The sequence below is a fragment of the Rhamphochromis sp. 'chilingali' genome, assembly GCF_963969265.1.
Source record: "Rhamphochromis sp. 'chilingali' genome assembly, chromosome: 4".
In the NCBI taxonomy this organism is placed as follows: Eukaryota; Metazoa; Chordata; class Actinopteri; order Cichliformes; family Cichlidae; genus Rhamphochromis; species Rhamphochromis sp. 'chilingali'.
In genome coordinates, this window is record NC_137948.1 from 22,201,587 (window position 1) to 22,229,188 (window position 27,602).

At 38.3% G+C, this 27,602-nt stretch overlaps 1 protein-coding gene across 1 annotated transcript in view; it reads left to right on the top strand.

Annotated features, from left to right (window-relative positions):
* ctnna2 (catenin (cadherin-associated protein), alpha 2) overlaps window positions 1-27,602 on the top strand; it is a 353,288-nt gene that overhangs the window by 40,959 nt on the left and 284,727 nt on the right. Inside the window, exon 3 of the mRNA XM_080879193.1 lies at window positions 25,724-25,919. Coding sequence (XP_080735319.1) covers window positions 25,724-25,919 — 196 coding nt within the window. The remainder of the gene's footprint in view (window positions 1-25,723; window positions 25,920-27,602) is intronic.

Below are 27,602 nucleotides of genomic sequence, written 5' to 3' on the forward strand. Positions count from 1 at the left end.
CCAGCTACAAGCTGCTGAAGAAATCACATCTTTTTTTTCCAGAAAATGTATGCAACACTACAATCCTTCATGCTGAGGAGGATTCACTCCTCCTTAGTACAGAGGGTTTTATCAGAGACGTTTTGTCTGACTTCTAGCATGTGTTAAATATGGTTTAAAGGCTCAAACCTTGAACAATAAGCAAAACAAAATGTGGATGTGTTACAGTGATTAATGCTTTTTAAAGAATTGGTTCAAGCACATGAATCAGAATCAGAATCAGAATACTTTATTGATCCCTGGGGGAAATTATTTTTTGTTACAGTGCTCCATTTTAAACCAACATTAAGACAAGACAGACAATACACTAACTAAGAATAGTACAATATATACATATATATACATACATACATACATAAGTCACTCATAAATAAATAGTTGGAAAAGAAACATGTGTAGTTGTAGCAGTAAACAGTGTGTTAAGTGGATGCGTTGTACAGGGAGATGGCCACAGGCAGGAATGATTTGGAGTGGGTGGGAGCTGTTATCCAACATTGTCTTTATCTTGGACAGCATCCGCCTCTCCGACACCACCTTGAGGGAGTCCAGCTCCATCCCCACAACATTGCTGGCCTTACGGATTAGTTTATTAAGTCTGTTGGCATCTGCGACCCTCAGCCTGCTCCCCTAGCATGCAACAGCATAGAGGATCGCACTGGCCACAACAGACTCATAGAAAATCCTCAGCATTTTCTGGCAGATGTTGAAGGACCTCAGTCGCCTCAAAAAATAGAGACGACTCTGGCCCTTCCTGTAAAGTGCTGTGGTGTTTTTAGCCCAGTCCAGTTTATTGTCAATGTGTACTCCAAGGTATTTATAGTCCTCCACAATGTCAACACTGACCCCCTGAATTGAAACAGGGGTCAAGTGTTTCCTGGTCTTCCTGAAGTCCACGATCAGTTCCTTGGTCTTTGCCACGTTGAGCTGCAGATGATTCTGCTCACACCATGTGACAAAGGAGTCGACCACAGCCCGGTACTCTGTCTCATCATCCCTGCTGATGCATCCAACCACCGCAGAGTCATCAGAAAACTTCTGAAGATGGCAGGTCTCTGTGCAGTGGCTGAAGTCTGTGGTGTAGAGGGTGAAGAGGAAGGGGGAGAGGACAGTCCCCTGTGGTGCCCCTGTGTTGCTAATCACCTTGTCAGACACACACTGTGGGAGACGTACATATTGTGGTCTTCCTGTCAGGTAATCAACAATCCAGGACACCAGAGAAGCATCCACCTGCATCGCTGCTAACTTATCACCCAGGAGGGTCGGCCTGATGGTGTTGAAAGCACTGGAAAAGTCAAAAAACATGACCCTCACAGTGCTCGCCGGCTGGTCCAGATGGGTGTAGACATGATTGAGCAGGTAGATGATGGCGTCCTCAGTTCCGAGACGAGGCTGATAAGCGAACTGAAGGGGATCCAGGTGTGGTCTTACTATGGGTCGCAGCTGGTCCAGGATGAGCCTTTCCAGGGTCTTCATGATGTGGGAGGTCAATGCCACGGGCCTGTAATCCTGGGGGCCAATGGGACGTGGCGTCTTTGGTACAGGGACGAGGCATGATGTCTTCCACATCACCGGGACCCTCTGCAGACTCAGACTCAGCATAAACAGTTTATGAAAGACTCCACACAGCTGGGGGGCACAGGTCTTGAGGACAAGGGGACTCACTCCGTCTGGTCCAGCAGACTTGCCTGAGTGAAGTCTCCTCATTTGCATCTCAACCTGGTATTGAGTGAAGGTGATGGGTGGGGGAGGGGTGTCAGGAATCTCACAGGAGGCAACAGCGCCATGTGAAGAGAGAGGCTGGCACAGAGGCTGGCACAGAATATGGCATGAACTGCTGTTTCATCCTTGGTGATTGTACTTGTGTGATCACCAATTGTAAAATACAAAATAGTAACACGTTCAACTCCAAATTTTAATCACTTGAACATTTCAAATAGATTACTGACTAATAAGAGTTTGTTAGAGACACACCAATTGCAATTTACTTGTCCAATTCCAATTTAAATTTAAGAACTATACCTGGAAGTATAAACAGAAACACTTTTCTTGAAGACAAATTATTATTTTCATAATAAAAGTAATTCATTATAGTCATTATAGCAATAAAGTGCTTTATAGCTTAAAGTGAAAATAAAGTGGTCTATTATTATTGGTACAAATATTTAACTGTAAATGAGTACAAATGTTGTACTTATTTAAATCTTTTTAAACAAAAGCGAATTTATATAACAATGCAAATGTGAGGTTTCTGCATCATTATTCAGTATGTTTATAAAGTTACCAAATAAGATGACATCAATCCTTTTCACTTTTTCACTTATCTCCATAATTTTCCTCACAACTGCTTTTATCTTTTGCTCATACCGAGGCTGCTGGCTTGCAACTGGCTCTGATGAGCTTTAGCTTTAGCCACTTTGCCTTTGTTAGCTTTATTAAAATATCCATGTTTAAGTCATTGAAGGTTATTTAAGTTTCTCATTAGGTTCCTTTGCACACATTGAAAAGTTCCATGCTAACAACATGTTAGCATATGGCTGTGAGTGTGCACAGATCTATTTGCATTGCTGTTTTGCTCATGCATGAAGCAGACTGGCTCATCATCAGACATGTTGGAGGCTGACCATCCGGTCACAGGTCCAGGCCTTATCATCTGATTTTGGTTCCTGGCCATTTAGTGCATCTCTAGAATTTGTATTATTTATTTCCACTCTGAGTGGTTATCAGTGCAATCAGCCCACTTGTGATTTAGGGAAGGTAATGGCTCATAGCCAAAACACATTTGTCTTGCCCAACAATAAATATTATAATTACAAATTCATTATCATCAAATGTTCCAGCAGCCTTGACCAAAGATCCAAGCTTCTTTGCTTGGCTGCACTGTAGGGCTGCACGATTTTGCATAAAATGAGAATCACAATTTTTTTTGCTTAGAATTGAGATCACGATTCTCTCACGATTTTCTTGTCCAATATAAATATTTATTGCACTTATTAACTGCACATCAACTTCGTAACAGTTGAGACTGAACACAAAAACAATAAATGTCTCACATTTTGTCGTTGCCGCAAAATGTTGTACTGTTTGTAATTCCGTCTCCACCGTTGCTCGACACTGCGTGTATAGAGCAGATAGTGCAACATTTTTAAAATAGTTGCGGGACAACACTGTGTAGCGTTTGTCTAGGGTGTTGATCATTTTCCAAAATCCCTCGTTTTCAACAGTGTTGATGGGAGCCATATCTTTGGTCAGGTGATAAGTGATAGCCTCTGTAATTTCTTTGTGCCTGCGGGAGTTCGATGGGTATGGGGAAGCGCTGTATAAGGTTCCCGTTAATGATGTTTGGGTGGTTGACCGGGATGGATTTTCTCCTGTCACTCTTGGCCTTTATCATCTCTCACGTGCTTTTTTCCCTGCCAGCTGACTTCTGTATCACGTGGTATAAAGCTCCGCCCTTGTCATTTATTGAGCAGGAAGAGTGAGCGCTTGTTTTCATGCAGCTTATGTCCCGGATCAAAATGCGGTACAATCGTCATCTTTTTTTTTGTTTGTTTTTTTTTGTTGGTATTTGTAAATAAATGTTCACCTAAAAGTGATGCCAATTGTGCTTTTAATTGATTACTTTGTTCTAAATAATAAATATTTAGCTTGTAAAGGAGATGAGTATGTATATATTTTTATTACTCATTTGTTTTGCCATCTTATGATATAAAGTGATATAATGAACATAAAAGGAGTACTATAATGAATTAACATACATGTCTGTTTTTTCATGCATGAGTGAAGTGAACAAAGTCCTGTAGCCCTTGAAAGCAAAATCACCTATAGGGTGTTTTTTTGCTACTTAAAAAAATGCAGAGAACTACTCTGCAGTAAAATGAGTTTCTTCAGGGCTCTGATGTTCACATCAATGTCAAACCAAAAAAAGCCTTTGACAGGGTAGTAAAAGTATTGAATAGGATCAGTGCAACCATGCCTCCATTTTCTAATCCACTAAAATAACCTTGAAGATGACATGAAGTGCCACGTATTGAGTAAAAATTAATCTGTAGCCTATTCATCTGCAAATCCTGAACATCCTGCAGTCACATTGGTGCTGGGCATCATTGTTTTCTTTTTCCTGACACGGCTGACTTTGTGCCTTTCCTGCACCAAAAACTCCAAACTAAAAACAGAAGAAAAGGTAAATTCCAAATAGAATAATATGATTAGCATTAATAATGTTTTTGTATTGTTTCTTATGTTTCATGCAATGAAAGGGAGACGATAACTGTATATGCAGCATGAGTTCAGTCTTTTTAAGCCTGAGTTATTGCTGACCATCAAACTTTACCATCCTTCTGCTTTTCTCTGCCTATAAACTTTATGGGTTTTGGCTTTATTTGTTTTAAAAGGATTACATTAAAATTAATAATGTACCACCATCGCTGTTTACCTGGAAGAAAACCCAGACGTGCATTTTGAACTGGCAGAGTCTCTCTAGTTTTCTGGCATCAAATATCTGAACTTTCCAAATGACTGTGTAATTTCAAGTCGGCCTGAGGTTACAGTAAGTTGTCTGCAGGTAGGAAGTATTGAAAATTTGAATTGCTGGTTTCAATTTAGTGTTGCGTTTTGTGTATTATTATTTTTCCAACATCTGTCAGTCACATCCTATGCTTCTCTTATGCATGGTCATCTAAATGACAGCTAGGTAATTGCTTACTGTTACTAGGACAGAAAGCTGATGAGCTTAGAGTTTTAACATGAAGTGATCATTATTAAATCTTAAATGATGTGTCTTCTGACATAGTCATTTGTTTTTGCTGATTTATATTTAGCTGTTTTTGCTTCAGTGACAACCTAGGTTAATCTAAAAAGCTTCATTCTGATTGTGTGAATTTAGTAAGATGATAGTTATTAATTTAGCCAACATATGAAGTCAGTTGATGACTGTTTTCAGGTTTTCTGACATTTTCCTTTGACTTACTTAGAAAAATCATAGAAAAAAGAGCTTGTATCAGTGGGTGTGAATAGGTGAATGAGGCAAGATTTATAAAGTGCTTTGAGTGCTCAGGTAGAGTAGAAAAGCGCTATATATATAAAAACAAGTCCATTTACCTTTTTGAAATGATCGATATTACAGTTCACATTATTCATCATTTATTCATCTTGTGTGCAGCAACAGTAAAAAGATCATACTCTGGCAAAATCCATTCTCCACACAACCAGGGGAATAAGCACAATAGCTAACTATGGTAGTTCATCTTTTCTGCAATTGCACTGGAAGTGTGAAACATTTTGGGATACAAACCAGACACTGTGATTGTTTTTCTTGTCAATTTGGATGATTCAGTGTGTGATGGAATAAAAGGTTGCCTCAGGAGGATAGACAAACAGGCTCACACTGGCATTGCTGGAGATAGCAGCCTCATTTATCAAGACCAAGCCTCTCCCACCTCAGCAACAGTACTGGGCAAGTCCTAACTAATAAAACAGAAAGGCTTACTTTATCACTGTGTATGAAAGCAGCATGCCTCTGATATAGTAAACATTTTTTATGCTGCAAGCGATGGCATTGTTTTTTTTTTTTCTTTAAAAAAAAAAGAAATATGCAAAATTGGCCTTGAGAAGCAGGTACAAGAAGTTAGGGTATTTTCATCTACTGCAATGCAAACTTTAAGCATCCTGGAAGGGGAATATGGGAGTCAAGAAGAGAAACCAGCCAGAATAGTAAATAGGCTGTGTAAAGTGGAAAGGCTTTAATATACCCAGAGAAAATGATAGAAACTGTGAATTTTTAAACTGTAACTTTACTTTGCTTTATTCACAGCCGGACTGTGAATATTTTCCTGAAGTGCTGTTAGCCCTCTTCCTCTGTACATATCAATGAGAACCCCAGATGTAGTAATGTCTTCAGTCAAGACATACAGTGGGGCAAAAAAGTATTTAGTCAGCCACCGATTGTGCAAGTTCCCCCACTTAAAATGATGACAGAGGTCAGTAATTTGCACCAGAGGTACACTTCAACTGTGAGAGACAGAATGTGAAAAAAAAAATCCATGAATCCACATGGTAGGATTTGTAAAGAATTTATTCGTAAATCAGGGTGGAAAATAAGTATTTGGTCACCTCAAACAAGGAAAATCTCTGGCTCTCACAGACCTGTAACGTCTTCTGTAAGAAGCTTTCCTGTCCCCCACTCGTTACCTGTATGAATGGCACCTGTTTGAACTCATCATCTGTATAAAAGACACCTGTCCACAGCCTCAAACAGTCAGACTCCAAACCCCGCCATGGCCAAGACCAAAGAGCTTTCGAAGGACACCAGGAAAAGTATTGTAGACCTGCACCAGACTGGGAAGAGTGAATCTACAATAGGCAAGCAGCTTGGTGTGAAAAAATCAACTGTGGGAGCAATCATCAGAAAATGGAAGACATACAAGACCACTGATAATCTCCCGCGATCTGGGGCTCCACGCAAGATCTCATCCCGTGGGGTCAAAATGATCATGAGAACGGTGAGCAAAGATCCCAGAACCACACGGGGGGACCTGGTGAATGACCTGCAGAGAGCTGGGACCAAAGTAACAAAGGTCACCATCAGTAACACACTACAACGGCAGGGAATCAAATCCCGCAGTGCCAGACGTGTTCCGCTGCTGAAGCCAGTGCATGTCCAGGCCCGTCTGAAGTTTGCCAGAGAGCACATGGATGATACAGCAGAGGATTGGGAGAATGTCATGTGGTCAGATGAAACCAAAGTAGAACTTTTTGGTATAAACTCAACTCGTCGTGTTTGGAGGAAGAAGAATACTGAGTTGCATCCCAAGAACACCATACCTACTGTGAAGCATGGGGGTGGAAACATCATGCTATGGGGCTGTTTTTCTGCCAAGGGGACAGGACAACTGATCCGTGTTAAGGACAGAATGAATGGGGCCATGTATCGTGAGATTTTGAGCCAAAACCTCCTTCCATCAGTGAGAACTTTGAAGATGAAACGAGGCTGGGTCTTCCAACATGACAATGATCCAAAATACACTGCCCGGGCAACAAAGGAGTGGCTCCGTAAGAAGCATTTGAAAGTCCTGGAGTGGCCTAGCCAGTCTCCAGACCTCAACCCCATAGAAAATCTGTGGCGGGAGTTGAAAGTCCGTGTTGATCGGCGACAGCCCCAAAACATCACTGCTCTCGAGAAGATCTGCATGGAGGAATGGGCCAAAATACCAGCTACTGTGTGTGCAAACCTGGTAAAGACCTATAGTAAACGTTTGACCTCTGTTATTGCCAACAAAGGTTATGTTACAAAGTATTGAGTTGTATTTTTGTTATTGACCAAATACTTATTTTCCACCCTGATTTACGAATAAATTCTTTACAAATCCTACCATGTGGATTCATGGATTTTTTTTTTCACATTCTGTCTCTCACAGTTGAAGTGTACCTCTGGTGCAAATTACTGACCTCTGTCATCATTTTAAGTGGGGGGAACTTGCACAATCGGTGGCTGACTAAATACTTTTTTGCCCCACTGTAGTTGTTGATTCTTGAGGAACGAAGGACTAATAGCCATTGATTATGCAGATACATTTACTTGGTCATAAAAAGATTAGAAATTATTTGTGTGTCTCTGCTTGCTTTTAACTGTAAGGGAGCCCATGTTCATGAAAGGAAAGTACATTTCCTGTTCTTCGTCTTCATTATGAAGTAACTCATACTGATCAGAACTGAATGGAGCATAAGACGTCTGGAATGACGTTAGTTGGTGCATTAAAAAAGTGTATTTAAAATGGCTGATACTATTCATAACTGCTCTTGCATAATAATGTTTTTCTCATTTGATGAGGTGAATAAGTAAAAAATAAATTCAGCGGTTTGTAGGAGATCTTCTGTGCTAGGCAGTAAATTTTGGGGGCTATAAAGAGTAGTATTGACTCCCTGTCAGTGAGAGTGTCCTTGCTGTGCAGTATATCTTGCTTCTTGTATTGCAGAGAAAGTAGACTTATACTTTAATATATGTTTGCTGAGTCCAGGGTTGTAATTGTTTTGCAGCAGGAACCACTAATGAGATTAAAACTCTCCAACTCAAATACTGAGGTTACAAGTTGTTGTCTGTCAAATAATATATCATCAGAGAAAATACTGTTCTTCTCTTTGTCACAAACACACAACACATTGTTCTCAATTTTTACTCACTTACATAAGTAAGTAATGCTTTTTTTGTTTGTTATGAGTTCATAAACCACTGACAGGACATCAAGGTATCTAATTTTTGAACAAAAAAGAGATGGACATATTTGGACTGTATTTTTTAAGTTTGTATTGCTTTCAGTCATCTACAGTAGTATATTCATGGAGATGTTTGGCTTGCTTTGGTAATGATCAAAATGTAACATTATATGTAACGTTTTGTTATTACTCTTTAGGTGGCCAGCTGAAAACTGCATTCAGCTAATTTTGCCTTTTTGTTCTAATATAGATTTTTTATTTCTGTCCTCAGCTGGATGTAAAACCACAAGAACACTTTTACCTCTTTAGAAGTGTAGTTTTCCTTCCTTCAGATTGTTTTTTTTCCTCATTCAAGATGAAACTGTCGTCTAAAGGGGTTTTGTACTTCGTTTTATGTTTAATTATAATTCAGTTAGATGCATTAGCTTTGAAGGTCTTTTGCACAGTTCAGTGCGTTCAGCCCGATTCTTGTTATTGTGATGTACATGCCAAATTTAATAAAAAATATTCAGCTGATCTAAACTCAGACAAAGCAGTTTAAACTTTGGGTGTAGATTTTGTGCGTTCCTCTGTTGTTAAGCTTAACATAATAATGACGTGAGTACCATTTGTACATGACAAAAGTGGATTTACTACCTGGTGTCGCCTCCCTAATTCCATCTTTTAGATGGATTTTCCATTATTGGGATATATGATCACTGATGTGACATTCTGCCTTAATGTGGTGTATTGGAGAGCCTCTCTGCTGTGCGGTCTGTCCAGTTTGCCAGATCACAGAGAGCTACTTAGCCAGCTCCTGGTTATGGTTTCTTCCTTTAGTGGTCTCTGACTCCCTAGTTTATTTTTGTTACTCTAATATGGATCAAATCATGGTGAGTAATCATGCTTGGGTTACACAGGAAAAAAATGCAAATAAGTGTTGATTGCTTTTGGTGTTCTTATGGTGTTATTAAGTTGAAAGATCCTTTTCCTTGGCATATTAACTCCACAGCCTGGTAATAGGCTAAGGAAGAGCCTTAATGGCTGTCAGCAGTTGATGCTTTAATCACCTTTGTTTTTGTATGTCATCCAAGCTAACATTTGGCTGCAAGTTACGGTTGGCACCTGACACACTTAGACACACTCTCTAGTCAAGGGGCTTAACATAAAGGGAGGGGAGACGACGACGGCGAAGGGATTAAGGCTTCATGCTGCATCACTGTCATAATCCATTAAGCTAGCGGAAAAGGAGGAAGCCTGGACCTCAAACAGACAATATTCAGAGGCAAGAAGGGATGCTTTGCTTCTCCTCAGAGTTTTAGAGTGAAAACACAGAACAGTCACTCTCAAAGTTGGGTAATTTGATCTAAGTTTGGAGAGTAGTCCTAACAGCAGTGTGGTAGGAAGTTGTAACACCTTACTTTTTCTGGCGGTAGAAACTTATTTATTTATTTTGTTTAGGAAAAAAAGAAAATCACTTTAAGAGGTGACTTTTTTGTATTATCCTAGAAACAAGTTTGATGTAGTCTTCTAAGTATTTGCTATTGGAAGACATCCACTTTAATTACCTGAGAAATACACATCTGTCAGATTACACACAAGCCATAGTCATGTGATATTACTCGTCTGAGTATTGCTGCTAAAATAGCTCTAGCGCAACACTTTTGCATCATTTGTGAAAGCTTGGACTTAAGAAAGGAAGAAAAAGTTCTCCTCATTTGAGGCTGAGAAGTCATCCATTCTCTGTACTCTTTTTTTTAGATTTTTATTTTATTTATTTATTTTTTAATTCGTTGTTTGAATTTGGATGACAGTATTTCGAAGAGGCTTTGAACACTGTAAGTGATGTTCAAAAGCCAGTCTAGATCCCCTGCTTCTTGGCATACTGCTCACTGAACTCCTGCCATGTTAGAGGAAGGAATCATTAAATTCTTTTGGTGGGGGGATAGAAAGGACATCTGGATTATCAGTGACATCTTGTAAAGGCCAAAGTATGGTTTAACAATGGCTTGACAGAAACATGTGAATAATAAGATTGTTGACAGTTCAGATTTGGTGTGGTATAGTAATGACCTAAACATGTTTTCAATAGACTAGTATTATAGATGTTAAAGTTAAAGGTTCTTTGTGTAATATTTACCAAATCTTTGTTATTTACGAGACCGGTTAACTGAACTGTAATAGACAGGGACACATGTACAAGTATTCTGGGCAAGGCTTGTTGTGATCAACTCAAATCTATAATATTGATCAATCCTATTATTGCCATCTTAATAAAGGATCTAATTCTAAAAAAAAACTGTATTATTAAAACATGTTAGAAACTATATTTGTCTCTTCAGCACTGACATGCAATTAATAGAAGATGCTGTACAAAAAAAAAATTAAAAATCTCAAAACATTAGACTATTTTGCTTCCAATTACTCTTCCGATATCTTGTAGTCTTGTTCAGCACATGCAACCACAATCTTAGCAAAGACCACTGACATGGCACTTTCCAGATGGTGATCCTTCCTAGGATGGTTGTTCACAGAGTGCTGTAAGAAAGCACATTAATGGAAAGTTGACTTGATGTAAAAGTGTGGCATGAAAAGATATACAAGTAACAAGCTTGTAGAATGACTGGCAAGAACTTAGGAAAGCTTTTCAAGGAATACGCTGAGGCTGGTGTCTGGAGATGAAGAGCAACCACATGCACATGTCTTCAGGAAAGGGACTTCAGTTGTCACATTCCTAATATCAAGCCACTGCTTCTGTCGAGATAATGACAGAAACATCGTATCTGGGCTAAGGAGAAAAATAACTGGTCAGTTTCTTAGTACTCTAAAGTCCTCTTTTCAGATGAAAGTAATTTTTTGAATTTCTTGTGGAACTCGGTCTGGAGGAAGAGTGGAAAGGCTCATAATTCAAGGTGTTTGAAGTCCAGTGTGAAGTTTCTGCAGTCTGTGATGACTTGGGGTACCATGTTTCTGCTGCTGTGTTGGTGGTGTTTTATCAAGTCCACAGTTAGGACACGATTTAAGAGCACTTTGACTTTCCATTTGGTGACAGAGTTTACAGAGATGCCAATTTTCTTCACCATCAGGACTCGTTACCTGCTCACAAAGTCAAAACTCCTAGATTGTTTGCTGACCATGTTATTACAGTTCTTGATTGGCCTGCCAACTTGCCTGAACCCCACAAAGAATCAATGAGGTATTGTAAGAGGAAGATGAGAAATACCCGACCCAAAAATACAGACGAGCTGAAGGCTGTTGTCAGAGTGTTACAAGACCATCACTTCTATGTCACGCTGTAATTTGTAGTCGGGGGTTTCCAACCAAATGCTGCTGTGTACAAATGAACATACTTTGAAGAGTTTTAAATGTAATTTATGAGCTATAAGCCATAATCAAAATAATAATAAAGGCTTGAAATATTTGACTTTACGTGTATTGAATAGAGCCCTTATATGAAAGTGTGTACATTTCATATAAACAAGGGCAATTTCTCAAGTAGAAAATAGGACCATTGAAAACTGTACACATTATGTTCTGTGAATGTCATTTTTCAGCAAAGACATTGTGTCTCGACAGAGATGTTGCAGTTTTCTAAAAACTGGATTTTCCTCCCCTGTTGGGGTGAAATTTTAGAGTAACATTTCCAATTAAATCTATCTAAAGCAAGGACCTAGTAAAATTGTTTTATTAAAACTGTCACTGTTAGCTTTGCTACTTTTATTATTTGGAAAACTGCAGGTGGTCAGTACATTAAGATATTTGCTAGCCAGGCAGTGAACTCACAACAGTTTTAGTGTAGTGTTTGCATTCTGATGAAAAATCAAACCACTGGTGTTTCCTTCATATGTGGCTGTCAGACTCAAACACTTCTTCACCTGCCCGTGAGACAAAAATACACATGTGCGAAGGCATAGCACATTTTTAGCTGATGCCTTGACAAAGGTGGTAATAGTAAGTAATGCTTCACCTGTATGATAAGAATGACAGCTGTGTCGTTATGCAGATCGCCTCCTGTTAGCGTACGTCTTCTCATTACTTCTGCCATTGCCTGGGGGTCATTGCTGGATCTTGTGAAACAACACACTCATCTGTCTTTGGGCAGTATCTTCTGACACTTTACTATGTCAGCATATGGCTTGCCCCAGGGTTCTGAACAGCAGTTCTGCACAGATGCTGGTTGCCTCGTTGCCTCTCTGCTACTCTACCAGAGAAAATGCATCACATCAAAAGAGATTGCCTCAGAAACACAGCCCTTCTAGTTTAACTGTTGTTTTTACTGTTCTCTTACCACTATGCCCTCCAGTCAAGAGAAATCTCGGCTTTATTATTCTAAATATAGTGCCATATAGAGGTTTGAAATAGTATTTCTCAAAAATAAGAGGTCTGTGTGATAAATACATACATTTTCATATCTGATAGAAATGATAAGTGGACGACAGGGATCTTTTTCGTATCTAATAGATGTCACAGAAATTAAGCTATACATGCAGCAACAATATAGATGACTGATATTTGACACAAACTTGTTTGCGATGTAGATTAAATAAATCTCACTAAGCAATATGATTAATTATGGCTCGATCCAATTTAAGGAGTGCTATGATATATGAGTTTGGCCATCAAGGAAGCTGAAACTGAAACAGCTAAAGGGAATTCAGCCATTATTTATCTTATTACCTATATTTATGCTTTTCTTACTTTGACGTGTGAGAAAGTCTTTATTAAAATCACATTTCATTGAAAACTCTGCATTGCAGGGTGTTATTAGGTACATTTACTTATAGGTAGGTAAAAAAATCACTACAGTCACACATTTTGTATTTTTGTCCTCATGGTTGTCCATTGGAGTGTGAGTAAATTTTACTGAGAAGCACAGCTCAGCTGCATGTTTTATGAGAAGAGCCTTTGGTGGTTGAAGAAAAGCTTGTTGCTAGTTATATAAGGCTGTCTCTTAAAATACTTATCTTTTTCTCCAAAGTAAAATCGGCAGGTCTGGGCCATCTATGCAAATGAGACTGCATGATTGCAAAAGTGTTTTACTTTCCACAGCTCACAATCTATCTCTGTCTACATTATGGTTAAGCACAACTTATCTCCGTGAAGCATTTTTCTTAGAAAAAAAAAGGTTGACGGTTTTTAAACATCCACTTAACCATAAGATTAACCAAACATCCCCAATGACTTTTTTTTTTTTTTTTAGCTAAATTTCATTCAGCTTCAGCAGCCACAAAGTATTGATGCTGGTTCACTCTGCCTAGAGTTCATGTGATCTGTTTTTTGTGTCAAAGCTGTAATTTTCCTGATACTTATAGATATACTTTTCCATGTCAGAAGTGTTTATTCATTCTATGTGACAAAACTGTAGAAGTATGTGGGTGCAACAGCGGAAAGCCCAAGGTCAGTATGTCTTGTTTATGTTTGATAATTTGTGAATCAATTTGCTGCTAAATACACTCATGGTGTATCAATATAGGTCTGGAAAATCAGATGTTTTGTGAACCAACACAAACATGATTTTGCTTGTCTGGTACAGAGCCTGGACTGAATAGAGAATGGCAATATGCCAGCCTATGTTGTTTGCGTCTGTGATAATGAGCCCACAGGGGTCAATAATCCGAGATTCTGGCTGGTAGTGGAGTTTGCACAGATGTGGCAGAAATGGGTGTCTGCTTTTTTGGGGGTGATATTTCCTCAATAAGAAAGTATGCTTTTTACAATTTGTTTGTCTTTTATTTCTTGCAGGCAGCCATCCTCTTCCCTTATGACCTATAAACCTGGTTTACCTTGATAAAAAAAAGGGTCTTATTATCATAAGAAACAGACACCAAATAAGCCAATTTTCATGAATAACTGCTGAACAACTTTGGCCTCTACATTTTCTGTTATAAATATTCTTTCAGCGTTAGTTGGTGTTACACTGCTTGAAGGTGGAGTTAGTAGTCGATATAGGTTATTACCTGCACAGGAGTGAACCTAGTAATTATAGGTATTATTTTTCCACATATTGTACAGAGAACTGAATCATTAGATGTTGCCCTCAAACTATATTAGTGTAGCTGTATGTGATTTTGTGCTCACCATCTGGCCAGTAAAAAAGGCCTGAGCCAGTGTGGTAATGGTCTACATTCTTTTTCCATCATCGTAATCTTCACTTTAAACACCTAAATATTATAGTGGACAATAAATAATTCCCTAAATAGCAGACAGAGAGTAATTCATCTACACAGTTGTTGCGTGTCTGATCTGTGTCTTTAAATTCTCGGTTCTCTCTCTTGATGACAAACTTGGGGCACCTGTGGGCATATTTAAGTGGCCTCTATAGCGCCCTCTCTCTTGCTTTTTACCCCTTTCACTTTCCTCATCCTTCACACAGGGTCCCTTTGTTACACTTTTATTTTATTTTATTTTATTTTATCAATAAACTTAATTAGAATCTTAACCTGTCTCTTGTCCTAAATGTTTTGGCCCTTTGAGCTTTTTGTAGCAAATCTAAATAAGTTGACGGCTAATCTATTTTTCTGTGATCATAGTTTTCTTAGAGTCTGATTACTATATTTATCCAATGCATTTAGTTTCTACCTTGAGGAAACCTATAGTCTGTTGATTGAGCTAGTGGGAACACTAGTTAGATTTGTAGGACTTTCTGTGTAGCAAGCATACAGCCAGGCCAATTTGTGACTCATGACAGCACTGTTCACATAGTGTGTCCAGTTTTCATTCTTCTTGCATTCTTGTCATGATAACATGTTCACCTGAACTGTTTTTCTTAATAAAATTGCTTTTCATTAAACTTACTACGTTGCAATCTGTAGGTTTATTGACACTTTACATAGTATAAGATACAGTAACCCCAAGAAACATGAAAATCAAACCCGACCTTCAGTGTATTGATCCTTTAAGCCCATGTTATATTCATTTAGTACACTGTAGAAATGACTCAATTATTTAGCAGCTTCTAAAATTGAAGCGGCAGCCCTTTATAATATCAGCAGGCTTAATAAAATATGGAACTGCGGTGACAACACTAAGCCTAGTTTAGGTTTTTACTTTTTTGGACAGGGATCCTATTAATAGCTTCATGTTCACAGGGCTTTAAATAGCGGGTAATGAGCATGCTATGCTGCTAAAATGGGTAAATACATGTAGATTACTTGCAATAAGAAAAAAATAAGATCTGTTTGTGAAGTTTCATCATTAGATTAGTGCATGCTGCAGAGCAGTCATATGCAGTCGTTCTAAATCCTCTGATTATTTGAGTCTGCTGTGAAGAAGGCACAGATACTGTCGATTCAGATGACTTCTGTTGTTAATCATCTCAACATGATATAAAATCCAAACTTTGTTGTACTGTAGTGATATTATTTTCACACACTCCTCGAAGCCCCCTTTTTTTCCCCTGAGGATTGCTGCACTGATTCCTTTGACACTGATCCTTGTGACCGTACCCATACCATTTCAGAATGAGATTTAAGAAAGCTTTTATGTGGTTTGTCTTTGAAGTGAGCATCATTTTGGGTGGCACATATTTTGGCATTTGTTATGAAGATTATGCGCCTCAAGGGGTGTCATGCAAAGAAATGAACCCGAGTCAAATGGGGACTCACTGACATTTTCACTAAAGAATAGGTAAATCTACTAAACTTTCTTTCTTTTTTCCTATAGAGGTAGTTGAGAGTTTGACAGTTAAAATGAATGCGCTGTTGCTGAAATGTTCTAATTGGCCAGCCTTGCACACAGATTTAAAACCCACTCTCTCCCACTCTTTGTTTTCCTCAGATTAGTTCCCAAAGGCCTAATCATGGGCTGTTTTGCACACTAGTTGAAATAATATGTTGATATAGCTCTTTTCATCCAAGCATTTTCTTAGGCTTGCTAATAATTTTCAGTGCGCTACACTCAGAGTATGTACATGTAAGCTTTGACTCCTTTTAGACCTGAATGCAAATGTGTTAACACATCAAATGCTCCACCTGAAAACTGCTTCTACCATTTACTGCCCCACTCAGTTTTGTTCTGTCAGCTACACATCACATTGTCCTGTCATTCCTCAGAGTGAAGAAACAGCACTGATACAAAGATATCTGCAGTGAGAATGATAATGAAGGAGTAGGAGGATCAAACAGGGATTTGAGCTAAGGGGTTACTAATGAGGAAATATTATGGGGAGACTGAAAGCCTATTGCTCTCAAAGCAGAATGAATGAATGCTGTTCTTAGAGGTTCACCTTGGGGAATTAAATGTGCGAATCATTATCGCAGAAAATGCTTTTAATTCATTGGCTCTGCTGTTCTACTGAATCATGTTTTCCTGCACTTATTTGTTCAGTTCTGTGAGTGTTCACACCTGCAAGTTAGAACCACCAAATATGTTCTTGGAGTATAAAGATTTGGTGCAAATATCACATATCAAGAGCAAACACTTGAAAGAATTCAAATTCAAACCTGGCAGTTTTTAGGTGCATGGATATCTTTATTTGTCAGAAAATAAACCAGGAAGTAGAAAAATATTTGACAGCAATGCCATTTTTTTTTTTTTAAATTCATACATTTTTTCCCTTCTTATTCATTGTTATATGACACAGTTTCTCTCCAGCATTTGCGTTTAAGTAAGCTGCCAAGAGACTTTTAGAGGATATAGCTGCAAGAGCACATGTTGGGGTTAAGAATGTCAGAGCTTGACACCATTGCAGTGTGACACTTCCTGCTAACATTCTTCCTCTTTGCCACCCGAAAACCTATTCAGGTACATTAATGCTGGCTAATCCTTCTCGCCTTGCACTTCAGGACTTGTTAACTTCAAAATATATTTTAAATAACACAGTATAACACCAGCTAAGCAAAGTCCTCGGGGACAAGGTATTCAGCCTTGCTGAATTTTAGAGCTGTAAAGCCGCCTCTCTGCCTATTCATTCGGTTTGACTCTGTAGTTTGTGTATGAATGGATGTTCAGCTTCCTGGTGATTAAGCGATCAGTAGTGTGTATTGTTCCTGCAGCCAAACACTTGGTGGTCAGCTAGTGTGTAATATGTGGCTTTAGGTCGTCACAGCAGCTACACACGTTTTAGTACAGTCACAGCGAGGCGACTAAGTTGTAGAAGGCCCCATCCTGCTTTCGTCCCCTGGGCTTTTGGACACATTATGCTCTTTACACATGTCTATAAATGGTCTTGTAAAAAAAGAACCTTGAGCACTGTATATCAGTTACTATATAACATGATAAAGGTTAAAATAATCTCTCTGGATATGTGTACAGGATCTTACATGTGTAGTTGGCTATTACGCACGCACACATGCACACGCCCTTCTGTAGTGTTCAGTGGTTAAATCATCACTCATCCTTTGGATGCGAGTCTTAGAGGTTGAAGGCGGAAAATTGAATGGCTACGCAGAGTCAAGGGGATTTACTACTGACGGACGAGTCCACTGGTCAGTCTCTGCAGAGGAGTGGCCACATGGCATTTAAAACTATTGATCAGCAATAAAACTGGAACAAAAGACACAGCAACTCTTTATAACTAAAAGGAGGCATAAACCTCAGGACTTCTGCAGCATAACTATGATTATAAGTCGTTTTTTTTCCTTTTGGATATTTAAAGGATAAATTATTTCTGTTACTTTGGAGTTAAAATTGTTAAAGTTTGATGAAAAAGCATGGGTAAAAACTGAGGTTTTTTTTGTGTCTACTTGGGTATGGCCAGGAAATTTTGTTTTGGTTTTGTTCTAAGCTTGTTTCTTTCTTGCTCAGTGTCCGGGTCTTGATGTTATCACCCCTGTGCTCATCTCTCTTTTTTCCCTAATCACTTTTTAGTTCCATCTTATTACTGGCAAAACAATTACATGAGCGCCTGCGTTTTATGAAATGTATGTTCAGCTGAAATTTGTTGAAGATGACTCAATCCTTGTTGATCTTCTCGTGGTATCACAGATAAAGCTGTGTATCCATACAGCTCAGGTATACACAGATCCATCGCTAGTTTACTGGCTGTTTCCAGGGTTGTGTTCTTGTGGGTTAGCAATAACTATAAATCAGACACATTTTTAATTCAATTAAATTCAAGTCAAGTCAGATGACTCCTATAAGCAAGCACTTGGCAACAGTGGGAAGAAAACAATCCCTTTTAACAGGGAGAATCCTCTAGCAGAACCAGGCTGGCATGACCAGTTGGGGGTGAGGGAAGGGAGACAAGACAAAAAACACACTGTGGAAGCGAGCCAGAGATTAATAATAACTAATGCTTAAATGCAAAGTGGTGAATAAACACAGAAAGCGTGAAAGAAACCCTCATGGACACCAATGTCTATGAGGGTCTCGCAAAAGTACCACAGTTTAAGAAAACCTCGACCTTTTATACTTCACATTTTTCATTTCTTATATTGTGCTCAGCTCGCACTAGACATTTGTTGTAAGCAGAAGAACTTTATTTTATACATGCCAGTAAATAAATGGGATCTGACATATTGTGTTTACATCTGGCTGCTGGAGAACCACATAATGTAAAATAGCATGTTGCAGAATCACCATCTGTGTGGAGGGCCCCTGTGGTTCAGCACATAACAACATAATGAACCAAAGCGCTCAGTGTGTCTCTCTTCACCCTCAGGAAGTGTTCAGACAGAGATTTTAATTCTTTCCTCATTCGGAAGCACTAAACCAAATGAGAGTCTCCCTGCTTAGTTGGTTAAGAATAAATATTTTACATTGGTGCATCATCTGTGCAGAATGACTATGCCCCTTTTTTTTAATTTTTCTTTTTTTTTTACATACCACCAATGATGCCATAATTTCTGATCATTTAATTCTAAATCTACTGATTAGACATCTATATTTAGGCTTTCATGCGATTACTAATGTTATGCTGGTTAATACTTTTATGCGCTTAGCGAAAGCCAATTTTAAAATTGGCTTAAGTAAAACTGACAAGTCGGTTCACTGACACGTGCACCTCCTGTCGTTTTAACAATGTATATCATTTCACACATGACCTCAGAGTTGATGCGTAATCTTAAAGAATTAAATACCCTACTAAATATCTTGAAAGAAATACTCACTATTTCTAAGCTTAATGAGACAGATCTATATGGGTGTGCTTTACAGGTTGCATAGAGGATTATAGTCTTGCAAAGGCTGACTGTGTCTCAGCGTTGTGCGTTAAGGCTGAGAGGAGGACATAACTTGTGGTTGTTTGGAATGAACCTCGGTGTGGTCTTGCATAAAGTCCAAACAGTGCTGCTAATATGCACGATAAATGGGCTTACCAAGGGCCAATTACCAGCTGCCAGAAAGGGCAAGGCTGCCTTGCGTAGACAGTGAATTTATTTTGTTTTGTGTCAGAGCATATTTGGATGCACTAGGGAGACATTATTGTGGCTCACTTCATTTTTTCATTTTGCAAACTACTTGTTTCTAACTCTTTCCTTGGGGCATGCATTCGATTATTCAGTGAGCACAGTTCTTATTTTGTGCTTGCAAGTGATAATGTATCATTCAGACTTTCTTGTGTTAAAGTCATGATGTTCGGAAAATATCTTTAAGCCAATGAGCTGAGTTATGAGTTGATGTCACAGTGCTACAGCAGGTACTATACCTCTCTATGATGTGTACCTTTATTACATACTTTTCCCCCCGCTAACAGCTTTAGATGAGCAGCAAGTACCGGGTTATGTTTAATGTGACACACGCTGCATTTAAAGATGGAAACAGCACATAATTTACATTCATTACAAGTCTTAGAGAGTGGCTTTAAGGTCAGCACCATCTCTCCTGGTTGGAGCCAGAACCCTCCAAATATTTTTCCCTGTTTCTTGATTGGCTGAGAATGGCAATGGCTTTTTGTAGTGCACCATATCAGCGTGAAAGTGACCGTGATTGAATTTAAATGACTCAGCCACAGTAAAAATCTTAAGTATCTAAGGACATCAAATCGCTATGTCATTCAGCCTCATGCAAAAGCACTGAAATACCCCCTGCAATGCTTTTTGCTCCCAGTAATGTTTGTTTGTTAAGTCTGATGCAAATTCTTCGCCTAATTAGCATTATCCCCACTGGCCGTTCATGTAGGTCCTTAAAATTAATTATTTGTTTGTGCTTCTTGGAGTAAATAGCCTGTGTAATACATGGGTAACAGTTTTTAACTGTTATTGAAGTTAAAGTTATTTAATATGAACTGAAAATGGTATAATTTTTGCTTCTCTAGAGCTCATTCTTGGGATATTCAGCTAAGCATATGAATGCATGGACAGTTAGGCAAAAGCAATACAGCTAAGTCTGTGTGAAGGTAATGGAGTTGATTCCAGCTCGGTGCCTGCTGTGAGGTTATCACAGATATAATTAAATATACATAATTTTTTAAGCTACTGCTGTAGAACAAAACATCACCTAGGTTTGACTTTAGTGATTTTCTCCCTGTGGAAAGCAGCTTGGCTGATACAGTAGTGATCGCTGTGTGTATTTGACAGGCCAACCCTGTGTTTATGAATGGATGAGGGTTTGAAGAGCAGATAAACCACTCAGATTCATAACTCAGTATGTTGTTCTCTTCCATGGAAGAGTTACATAAGACATTATATCAACACTCAAGTTCAAAAAGGGCTGATCAACTTTTAATGCAGGCAAGATAAGAAGGCAACTCTACAAACTTGGCCTCTAATAACTAGTAAGAGAAACGAACAGCAGCTGCTTGCATTTTAGGATAAACTTAATTTTTGCTTATTGGTATGTGGACTGGTTCTGACATAGCTCTTTCTACCCTAGCGGAGCATTCAAAGAGCTTTATAATGACTGTATATGACATGTAACTCTCATAAATCAGAAATGTGTTGAATGTGTATGCATATAAGAGACACTTGACTCTTAACATCAGTTAAATAAAAAAGGACTGTGGGATTGTTTCATTACCGTATCCATACTCTGCAAAAACTTAAAGACTGCTTGGAGTGTAGGTATAATAATATGGCACCGTTAATGGGTTAATAAAATTAGTAATACCTTATTCACAGGACTGGAGCAGAAGTTATTTTAATGTAAGCTTGCAAACTGACATTGGACATATGTTACTAAGTGATGGACGACAAAGGGTGAGCTGGCCTCTTCTTTTTCAAATGCTGCAGTAACATGGTGAACTGTCATCTGCATTGTGTGTGCATGCATGCACACAAGCCATTGACGCTATGCTAATGACTAATCGGCAACAATAGAGCTGGCTAAGCTTAGCTGTTGTGTAACTTTATCTGTAGTCATGTAATTGTAATATAACTGCATTAATTAACTTACAGTTGTTTTTTGGGGTTCTTATCTTTGTCAACAATCAAAAAAACGTGTTGGTGATCTGCTTGAAAAAACCAGATAGTTATTTTTTGATTGTGTTCCTGTGTTAATGAATGGTTTTATTTGAGTGTCACTTAAGGCTGCACGATTTTGCATAAAATGAGAATCACGATTTTTTGGCTTAGAATTGAGATCACGATTCTCTCACGATTTTCTTTTCCAGTATAAATATTTATTGCACTTATTAACTGCACATCAACTTCGCAACAGTTGAAACTGAACATAAAAACAATAAATGTCTCACATTTTGTCGTTGCCGCAAAATGTTGTACTGCTTGAAATTCCGTCTCCACCGTTGCTCGACACTGCGTGTATAGAGCAGGTAGTGCAACAATAGAAAAATAGTTGCGGGACGGCACTGTGTAGCGTTTGTCTAGGGTGTTGATCATTTTCCTAAATCCCTCGTTTTGCACAGTGTTGATGGGAGCCATATCTTTGGTCATGTGATAAGTGATAGCCTCCGTAATTTCTTTGTGCCTGCGGGAGTTCGACGGGTATAGGGAAGCGCTGTATAAGGTTCCCGTTATTGATGTTTGGGTGGTTGACCGGGACGGATTTTCTCCTGTCACTTTCTCCTCATCCCTGACGTGCTCTCCGTTGTTTTTTCCCTGCTAATTTTAACATCACACGGCACAGCTTCTGTATCACGTGGTATAAGGCTCCGCCCTTGTCATTTGTTGAGCAGGAAGAGTGAGCGCTTGTTTTCATGCAGATTACGTCCCGGATCAAAATGCGGTACAATCGTCGTCTTTTTTTTTTTTTCTTTTTTTTTTTTTTTAAATCGTTGTCATTTGTAAATGAGATCGCACATAAGTATGAATCGAGATCGCGGTTTTCTGTTTTCGTGCAGCCCTAGTGTCACTAACTCTGAGTGTTTCCTTATCTCTGAGGTGAAGGGAGTTTTTGGTATTATAGACGAGTGTGAGTTTGTGCGTCTGTGTGTGTGTTTCTGTCCATTCATGTGTAAATATAATGATGAGTTATTGATTTATAACAACCAGGATTGAAATAAACACATCATTGCACTTCATATTGAGCACTAATTCCACTGTGCCAAGTGGTGCTGAACAGATGACCTGATGGTTAAGATGTATCAGAGTTTCTAAATCCTAAAATAATGCTATTGAATCATGAATTCGTTTCTAGACAAATACACGATGACCTAAAAGTTTAACTTGGTCTTTTATCAGCTTTACTATTCCTGGATCCATCATGAGTGAAGCCATACATCATTAACACTTATATTGCAGGCTAGAAGCCCTGAAGTAATGCCGCCTTGACAGGACATAACTTTGCTCTTAGGGGCTTTTCAGAGTGAAAGCTTCTGATATATTCCTCAAACTAATCATATCACTCTATTGTGCAAGTTCAGCTGCCGTCAGACAGATAGTCCAAAGGCAGTCTCTGACTGGAGTGTGGAATGAGCAATTCTGCCCATGTACGTTCTCCCTGGCTTCAGATGGGAGTGTATAATTATGTACAGCAAATGTGTCACCAAGATATAAGCAGCCAAATGTTTCTAGTCCCTACTTGCCTGTACAAGCAGCAATGATTGGTTATGCTCTTGCCCTCTAAGCTTATTGACTTTAATGTATTCTTTGTTTCATTATTTTGTCTTAATTATGCTAAAAGTAGGATGTTATTCTTTTAGAGGTGATCATTTTGTTTCTATGATGATATCACTTTTGATACAGTGCAGTGTTTGGTACTTTACACTGATAGCTAAATGGTTTTTTAATGTTGTGAAAGAATCCATAACTACAGTGCTGTGCAAAAGTCTTAATATATACCCTCAGATGTACTCGTAATTGTTTTAAAGGTTTTTAAGGTCTTTGAAAGTTTTTCTTTGTGCATTGGCTGCTTTTTTAGTCTTGTCTTTTTACCTGAAAATCTTCAGAATTGTTACTTTTGCTAGTTAAGGAAGCTAACTCAAGGGATGAACCCGTGTTGTGTCTACACAAAGATGGAAACAGCACATACACAAAATAATCAACAGCAGAGATCTTGTTTTAATAATTTATATTTATATTTGTTGTCAATTTTTCCTTTGCATCTATTATTAAAAAAATACCAGAGAGAACATCTTTTGACAAACATGAAGCAGTAATCTGTGCACCAAGGTGATTCACAAAGAGCTATTTACTAAAAAGTTGGCACATCTCTGCGCGATGTATACTGTGTCCTAAAAAATGTGCAACTGGACAAGTGGAGGACAAAAGAAGACTTGGCAGGCCTGCAGACTATCTGCAACAGGTGAACAGTATCTGAAAGTCATGGATCTAAAAAAATCCAGCAATCAAACCTGACACAGGACCTGAAAAATACATTTGATCCTTGGGCAAATGTACCTATCTACTGTTCACCAAAACCTAATCAGAAATGCACTCAGTGTAAGGGTGGCTCTCAGAAAGCCATTCATAACGATGGGAAAGAAGAAGATAAAGACTGGTCTAAATCAGTGGCAAAAGGTCTTATGATAGCCATCTGTAACACACAATGAAAACTGTAATGGTTTGTGGTTGAATTTCAGCCAGTGATGTTGGGAATTTTGTCAAAATCCACGGAGTTATTAACATAGAAAATTGCTGTCAGATTTTGATCCACATGCAGTACTATCTGGAAAGTGTCTGATTGGCAAAAGCTTCATTTTTCAGTGTGACAAGGATCCCAAACACACTGCCAATACATTAAAAGCCTACCTGGATAGAAAAACAGAGAAAGGAACACTATCAGTCATTGACAATCCTCCCCAGAGCCAGGACCTCAACAAAAACAACATAATCCTGTAAAACACTGAAGTTTTATTAATACAGTTAGATGGACTAACAGTATTAGTAAAATATATCTGTGTTTGTGCGTTCCTGCAACATTCCTGCAAAAGCACTGATGGATATTGTCAGTGGTTGCAGCCCAAGACAGGTACTTGACTGATGCTGCACACAGTTTAGCAGTAATAGAATCTAGAATGAATAACCTCATTATTGTTGTGAAGGTCCAAATTATGAACGAAGCTTGGACTATTTGTCATCTTGTTTTCGTTCAACTTTTTTCCTTTGTGCAAAACCAGCACAAGTCATACTCCCTGCATTATTATGGAATGTACAGAAACATTATTATTCAGAAAAGAACCAAAGAAAGAAGATTAGTGTAATTACATTTTTATAGGATTGGGAAAATTGCCCATATTGTGTTTCAGTATTACACTGGGTACCATTTGTAAAGTGTTTAGATAACAGTATGTTTACAGAGCTAATAATACAGTTTTTGACAAGATCTTCTTTTTATGCATAGGAAGTCCCGTATCCCCCCCCCCCCCCCCCCCCCCCCCTTTGTGATCCTGATTTGCAAAGTGTTGAGATCAGAATATTATAAATCACAGTAATATAATGCTCCCCTGTATAATCCCATACTCAAACCACTATCATCTCAGTGGCACTGATCACCATGCCCAGAACAACTGAACATCTCTGCCATCAAGCCTTGAGTAATAATTATATTACTGACTTATTATACACTATATGAACTTGAACCCAGTAATTACTCATGACCTCGTTACTGTTTACATAAGAACATTATCAACATTTCAGCCAGATTGGTGCTGAATAACACAGTAGGGTTTTCACTACTATTATTTCATAGTCATTTCCAAGGACCAAATGAATAGAAATAAAAATATGTATAAAGTGGGTAAAATGAACTGAAATGTTACTTAATGGTAATAAGTATTTTATATAAAAGAGAGGGTTTAGATGCATTATTATGCTACCATATCAGTGGCATAATGTCATTAAAATTACATAATTACTACTAATTATCACATAATAGCTATCAAAAATATCCTCTGATGGTTGGCAGTATGGCTGTGAGGGGGTTTCTTGGACTGTATTTGGTTTTGGAGGCTTACATAATACAGTGGCTTATGAATGTATAAAGATTATAATCAGCAAGCCCTGTAACAGATACTAGGTTGTAGCAGTTTTTAATGTTTTAGAATAATAATAAAATAATACATACTGGATCTTCCTATTATTTTTGGTGTTCTCATTATCTTTAATTGCTGGGATGTGCAGGTTATGTGCCATAACCTCAGAAACAACGATGACCATACACCATAGCAACAAGCAGCAAATCAGTGTGTTCAGTAAGTTTTCTATTTTCCTCTCCTGTTATGAAGGTGACTACTCTGGTGAACACCAGCAACAAAGGGCCATCCAGTAAGAAGAAGGGACGCTCTAAGAAGGCCCATGTCCTGGCAGTGTCTGTTGAGCAGGCTACCCAGAACTTTCTCGAAAAGGGAGAGCAGATTGCCAAAGACAGCCAGGACCTCAAGGAGGAGCTTATTGCTGCTGTGGAGGATGTTCGTAAGCAAGGTAACTGTTTGTGCTTTCATTTTTGTTTTTAAATTGTGACTGGTCAGATAACAAGATTGTTAGTGTGTGTAATTCCTTATGCTTATTCACTGTTAGACATCTAGTAAATTTTTCTAGATCATCAATTTCTAGAACATCAGTTATTGTCTTTAACCTCCTAGGACCTGGCATCCACATATGTGGACATAACACTTTGGGTTATTTAGACCAAAATATTCAATTTTGCTCTACAAGGGCCTGATATCCACTTATGAGGACATTATACTGCTACTGTTCTATCAAAATTTTAAATGAATATCCTCATATGTGGCTCTTATTTTTCCTAAAAATAAAAGTAAGGTAAAAAAAAAATTGGTAATTCTTTGTTTTTACAATCATTGGGCAGAATGATGAAAATGATGAATGATGAAGAGAAATTTAAAATGCATGCAGTGGAAGAGTTCGGGTCTTAGGAGGTTAAAATATTTTTTCTTCAAAACACTTTAAAAGACATAAAAAATGTTCCTTTATTTCCAAGCATCTAGTTTGGATATATTTACAATGGAATGGAGACTGGGTTGTTAACCTGTTTATTCTCTGTAACATATGAAATCAAAATCTCTGTCATTCATTCTGCTTGAAGTACTTTCATTTACATATGTTTAACTGAGCATCCGTACAGACCACATCTCTCCAGGTTGCAGTTACACATGACACTACTACAGATGAACAGTGAGGAAGTGTGAGATGCATGTGGAATTCAGAGTGTAGTCACATTAATGTTACTGATATGTAGTTGACAAAATCATTCCAATAATCAAAAGTAGTTCTGTATGGGTTATTTAAGGTCTCACTCACACAGGACTATAGACTGGTTGGCAACCACCTGGCAACCTTTAGTTGGTGGGGAAAAATGTGTATTACTCGACTGAATGATTAATGGAGGTTGCTTCCTGCTGCTGGGTGAAATCAGTTGCAAGAATGGTGCTACACCCCAAACCTACTTACGATTACTTTGCCTACTAGCAGGAAATCACAAGATTGAGAAACCAAATGCAGAAATGAAATGAAGGAAGACTCAATAAACAGTCTAGTAATGAAATCCATAAACAAAATAACATAAATGCAGAGGCAGGAGTAACACGAGGAACCACACTGGGAGTTTAAACACACAATGTGACAAAGAGAAGACAGCACTATTTAAGGCAAATGAGAAACACTTGGATAGCAAGACAACGAGACAGCAGAAGTCAAACTAGACATGACATGCTCAAGACTATCTGCTATCTAAATAAAACAGGAAATCACAGACTAGCATACTCAAACTTGAGCTAGAAAGACACATCGGGGAAGGCTAGAAAAATAACAGAAAACAACAAAATCACAGATCATCGTAGTATCTGGTATAACCATTAAGTCACCACAAAAATGGTGTTGGGAAATGGCTTATGCTAAGACACTGTATTAATTTACAACACCCATGTTCACTACTATTATGACTGAAATAAGGACCCCTACTGACTTCTCTTGCTGTGTAAGTATTAGTATTCTAGATGAATAGGGAGCGTAATTGACATAAATGTAATGTTTTGGGAAAGTATTAAGTGTTTTGAATGTCATAGCAAGTCAGCTGTCTGCTCAACTTTAGATGAATGGAGAGTTAAAAGTGGCAAGCCAAATCCATTAAATATAGCAGATTAGTAC